General features: G+C 44.3%; 1 protein-coding gene across 3 annotated transcripts in view; it reads left to right on the top strand.

The window, feature by feature from the left end:
• The first annotated feature begins 857 nt into the window (after positions 1 to 857).
• The window catches only part of ITGA6 (integrin subunit alpha 6), a 136,489-nt gene continuing 131,346 nt past the window's right edge, over positions 858 to 6,000 (top strand). The window contains exon 1 of one of the 3 annotated variants that reach the window (XM_063933461.1): positions 858 to 1,391. In XM_063933461.1, coding sequence (XP_063789531.1) covers positions 1,213 to 1,391 — 179 coding nt within the window. In that variant the 5' untranslated portion in view covers positions 858 to 1,212. The remainder of the gene's footprint in view (positions 1,392 to 6,000) is intronic. The other 2 variants (XM_063933460.1, XM_063933459.1) reach the window with 2 other exon arrangements.

Below are 6,000 nucleotides of genomic sequence, written 5' to 3'. Positions count from 1 at the left end.
GCCTGCTTGCCCCGTGCTAGTTACACCTCTGACTGGGGCATGAAGGGTCCACCGGTGCAATGCAGTGGTAGGCGCCCATGTTTAGGGGTGTGGCCAGCCACCACATTGATTTTTCTAGCCAGTAGCGAGTACAGGGGCTGGACCCCTTGATAAATATAGTAAACACTTATAGTACATGCATACTAATGTACCAGATTAATAACAGGAATGCACTGTAGAAAATGCACCATAGTCCTGTGAAGTAAAAGGTAGCATACGTATAATTGAAGTACACAGTCTAGAATCTGATTCGTAGAGGAGGAGGTGGGCCCCAGAGTAATGGGGCCCACCGGGGGTTACCCCTGCACCCCTGTGGACCAGTCCAACCCTGCCCCCATGTGTAAATGTTGTCTTTTGTTGGCTTTTTTTTATCCTATTTATAGCACATTTATAAATTTTATATACAGTATTAGTGGAGCGGAAACATTTTATCTAATAGCAATAATATTCATCACAAATGTATTGTTCTGAAAATGTTAGAACGGGCTGCCAGACAATATCCAGGAGGAAGAGGAGAACCGCTGCTCTAACTAAGCTATGAAAGACAAATATTGTCACTCTTATAAGTAGCACGTTCATATTATGTACTGATTCCCCAGATTCCCCTGAATACTGCTGCTTGAGACAGGGGAGACACCAGAACACCTTGCCTGGTGGCAGCATAGTCACTGGCTGATTCAGCAGAGCACACCAGCACACCCTGGATTTGTGCTACCTGAGGCGGCACATGGACATGACTAAAGGTAGCACAGCTGGATCCCTGCCCAGATCTGCTGCTGCTGCTGCCTGTGCATTGTGTCAGCCCCTCCCCAGCCCTGTACAGTATAATAATGTACTATCAGTGAGTGCTCCCACAGCCAGGCACCTGCTGCTGCACCGCCCGGAAGCCGGGGAGAGTCTCTGTGAGCAGTGGGCAGGGTAGGGAAGCCCTGCAGGAGAGAGAAGAAGACCTTCCGAGCCCCCAGGCTCCAGACAAGACTTGGGCAGCCAGGCGTGGTCTGCCTGCTCCGGCGCTCCATATAAAAGCCCGATCTCTCCTGAGAACAAGGGTGGCATTGAGCTGCGGCACAGCAGTGGGACGGGTGCAAGGGAAAGGGCACAGGGAGGGGGGCAGAGAGATCAGGGGCAGCGGTGCACAGAAGGATAAGGGCTGAGGAACACTAGGAGACCGGTATGCGCACGGGAAGGATGTCCTGGCTATACCTCCTCTGCTCTGGGCTTCTCTCCGGCACTTTGGTCGCTGCTTTTAACCTGGATACTGACAATGTGATCACGAAAGGAGGAGAACCCGGGAGTTTGTTCGGCTTCTCTCTGGCTATGCATCGGCAGCTGCACCCGGACGATAAGCGGCTGTAAGTGCATAGCAATTCTCCTCTCACCCGGGGGCGACAACTTTCTTCTTCTTTGTGATGTGACTCGTTTGTTTGTGCAGAGTTCCTGTAGATGTCCCTGAGGGCTGATGGTTCCCCTTACCTGAGCTAGATTATTGCACTGATAGGAATAGCCAGGGCTGATGCAGAACCTCTTTGGATGCCTTTTAGAATCATTGATCAGTGGTGATTAACAGCTGTTGTGCATGTGGTTCTGCAGCAGCCGCAGGTTCCCTACAATACCGTGCAGCAAAGAGGTGCAGCTCTCCCCACCTTACGTACAGCATGGGTGCATTGCATGGGACCTTGGCCCCCTGTGTTGTTCAGGTCTGAATGTTGGTGTAACAGGTACCATGCCTTTATATAGACAGCTACAGTATACCTGTATATACCCCATATATCCCATGCGCTGTCTCTATGCTGCTAGCATGTATCGCTCAGTATCGGGAAAGTCGTTAGTTTATAGTCGTTATTGTCTTTGAAGATTTGCCGGAGACCGCAGTGGACTTTGTAACTGCAGAGTAAATGATTAATCTGTTGAATAATACATTGTAGTAACTCTGCCCTATTGCCTTCCCGGCTCTATTTATGTTGGTGGGAAGACTCGCACGTTCTGTATGAGTGGTGTAAGGAATATAGTATTAGAGGGACACTATGCATTTGATATGCGTGTTGGTCTGTTGTATGGTAATTAAACAATATTATTATTATCAGAGGCAGACAGGAGGGTATTACACTTCCAAGTCGGTTTGAGTCCTGTGACTAGGGGGTGCTACAGGTTTTCACACCAATTATTGAGGATCAGAGAGGGGGAGAATAACTTACTTTAAGAACTGTTACATTACCCCATATTATATAGAACTTGCCTGTTGGACAAGTGCTTTTCTATGGTGATTAATTATGATGACACTGGATTGGGTAATTACTCCCCAGACCCCCTGCCCCCACATGCAGTTTGTCCCTGTGGGAACTCGTTAGAGATTCCCTCTCCCACATCTACTAATGTTTGCATTGTTCCCTGCTAGCATTCCCTCTTCACACCCCAGTGACTCCTCAGTGTGTGCTGACTGTCAGCTCCCTAATAAAACCTCACTGTAGCACTGGAACAGAGGGGTGTGGACTGTCCTCCGGAAGGCACAGAAAGAATTTGGTGCACATGTATCGCAGACTTCGTTGTTTATTGATACTTTTGATACATGTTGTATTTACACTTATTTGTTTGTTGCTACATTTGTACGTTGAGTGTTTGTTGTGCTTTACCTAACATACATTTAATATATCACTATTCACTACCTAGGGTGTGTTAAGCACTGTTGTATAGTAAGGACTTATACATATTCATGAACAGTTCTGCAAAATGTGTGTGTGCTTAATACTGAGAGCTACTGTATATATCATCTCATTTATAAAATGAAAGATGAATTGCTCACTTGTCTGCCTTTAGGTCTGTGGGAATGAAACAAAATACTGTTTGTCTATGGATACATAGAAAATGTTATTGTAACTGTCAGGCTGTTTATAAAGTACACCTGTAATTCACGTATATTACTGATATAAGAGAGAATTGCACAAAAGCCTCATGTGGATTACAGTAAGTAATTTATTACTGCAGAGGGTAGGTAACCATTTCCTGCTGGCAGAGCATGCTGATACTTGTAGTTTCACAGCACCTGGTGAGACACAGATTAGTGAATTCTGTTCTCTGAGTTATTTGTTTTAAAACAAATGCTTAGGATTACCATGCATTTTCTATCATATAATATTAGAGAACAAAATAATGGCGATTTAGGAGTTATTTAGTAAAGGATGGAATGCACTATTACATAAAAAAAAAGCAATAGCTTTTTTTTTTATTTTTTTAGTCTGACAAAAAGGGGCTACAGACTGATCACTTGGAATCTGTTTCACTATGGTAGTTGAATATCACTCAGCTGCTACAGCGATAAAACAATGTTAAATATTTCTATTGCAGAGATAAGTTTATGAAATTGAAATTCTAATATTTAAGGGGGTTAAAAGTACATGAAACATGCAGAACTGACATGGTTAATTAAAATCTTAAACTTGTGAGACAGCCAATAGGAAGAGCTGAACTGAGAATCTACAGTACAGTGTAACCCTGCACAGTTGATGTAACTTGATATACTGTAGTCCAGATTTCTAAGCCTAGAGGTAAATGTGTCAGGGTGTATGATGAAAATTATGGTACTAGCTCAAACATTCCTTCTGTATTGTAAGTGGTGCTCAAACCTAGGGCTTGTTAATCATGTCTTTATGTAGCTAGAAAAGGTTGTGCTGTCTGAAGTGCTTTTATCTTGTGTGTTTGGTTTTCTTATCATGTACGATATAGAGCGATAGGTTGCAGAAGTTGAGATACATCTGAGTGAAATACATTAGACAACAGAGATGTGTCTGCTTCCTATCTTATCACACTGACTGCTAGATTTGCAGTAGTGTCAGATGAGCAGTTTAGAATGCTGCAATTTTCTGGCCTGGACTCTGACAGCAGAGTCACTATGGTGTCTCATGGAACAACGATTCCCATTCACTTTAATGTATGACTGACATAGCTTGCCCCCAATTTAGAACTGGTTGGGAAATCACAGCATTCTTAAATTTCTGGGTGAACCTGCCCTTAAATTGGGATCATTAATGAACTAACACAAATCAAACTTTTTATGTCCATTCATTAATTGAGCCAATGCTAATTCCAGAAAAAAGTGCTAACATTTGCTGTCAGACAGATATCATTGGGACGGAGGGTTACTTGTCACCAATGAATCTGCAAGACCAATGAATCTGCAAGGAAACAAGGAAAGCTACCCATTCACTATTATATGAGTGCAACATGTTAAACTCCTGGAAAGAGTATCTTCAGCTTGTTTGCAGGGCTTTCTAGAATGAAACTTTTCTGATCCACACATTCATTTCACTTTCCATCTGTTAATAGGCCTTTAGAAACAGTGCAGTGAGCATTTCACAGAGTATTAAATCTCTGTGGCTTGTTCTGTGCTGTCAGGGACAGTCACTCCTGCTTACGTGTACACAGTACCTACTGCATTGGGTAGCAGAGAATTCCAGGACAACAAAAGATTAGTGCTATGAATGACTTGGTCTAGGATTGTAGCTGGCAGCCTTTTGTTATTCAGGGGGCTTAAGTGAAGGGAGAAATTCAGCCTATTGGAGTGAAAGATTTATTCACCACCCCCTCCCTCTCCATGCCAGCCTATAACATAATAGTGGCGATTTTTTTTGTTACAATCCTTCTCTAAGGGTTTAAGATGCAATGGATTAATTTAAAAAAAATTAGAGGGTAAGGAAAGTGGCAGTCAAATCGAAGTATTTATCACGGTGGGCCAGGAGGATTGGCAGCAGGGACGTTACGAGTTGGAGAGGAAGTGCCAGGATTCATGTGATCATCACGTGAGTGGCTCAGAAGAAAGTCCTGGGACGCACTTTTCTGTCAGGTGTATGCGACCCTTTTCACCTGGTACAAATTGCTGTAATTCAGTCCTTAGCACTTACTTCAGTTGTTTTGCACGTCCGGTCTCCCGTCTAAAGTGAAAGGAGCTGATTGGCTGGGACTTTGGGGTCTATTCATACAGAAAACGAAAACAGAATTGCTACTTATCACTATACATCGCATCGCTTCGATGCGATATATAGCTGTAATAAGTAGCTATTCATGTATACTCACCCTTCCGACGATGCGCTGCGGTGTCTGGGGCTCCTGCGGTGAGGTCATCTCCAGCAGTCCCTCCCTGCGATGCCCGGGGTCTAGCGGCGAGTCCCTTTGCGCATGCGCAGGGTTTTGACCTCCCGGCAGGCCGCAGTGGTTGCTGGGAGGTCGGGGGGCGGAGCCAGCGCAAGGTGCCGAGCAGCGATCAGGGAAGCATTGAGCATCCCTGATGTCTCCGCACCACAGCTCAGGTTACGCCGTCCTGAGATGGCGAACCTGAACTCCATGGAGAAGCAGAAAGCAGAGCTTTCCGCACCTTCATGAATCGCACTCACCATACAAAGGTATGGTGATGCGATTCAGGCAGAGAGCGGGGGTACTGCTGGAGAAGTCAGAGACTTCTCCACGGTAACCGGCTCTGTGAATTGCGGTAAGCAGAGAAAAGCCCTGTTTAACGCAAAACAAGGCTTTTCACTGCTGCATGAATAGACCCCTCTGTCCTCGTCCACTTTATCTCCATCCAAGACTTAGCAAATAGACCCCAAAATACCAACCAATCAGCTTGTAACTGTCATTTTCAAACGCAGCCTGTAACATGATAGTTAGGAGCTGATAGGCTTGTACTTTATCTCCGTCCTCTTTATCTCCGCAGCCTGTAACATGATAGTTAGGAGCTGATAGGCTTGTACTTTATCTCCGTCCTCTTTATCTCCATCCAAGGCTTAGTAAATAGACCCCAAAATACTGCCCAATCATCTTGTAACTGTCATTTTTCAAATACAGCTTGTAGATTTTAAGGCCTAAGCTGATTGGCTGGTATTTTATTTTTCACAATATTATCTGTCCCTGCTTTAATAAATACCCCCTAAAACTCAAAGAGTGATGAATATATATTCAATTTAAAATATTAAG

Source organism: Pseudophryne corroboree, chromosome 7, assembly GCF_028390025.1.
Source record: "Pseudophryne corroboree isolate aPseCor3 chromosome 7, aPseCor3.hap2, whole genome shotgun sequence".
In the NCBI taxonomy this organism is placed as follows: domain Eukaryota; kingdom Metazoa; phylum Chordata; class Amphibia; order Anura; family Myobatrachidae; genus Pseudophryne; species Pseudophryne corroboree.
Note: the sequence above shows the minus strand (reverse complement) of the source record. Positions and strands in the feature narration are given on the sequence as shown.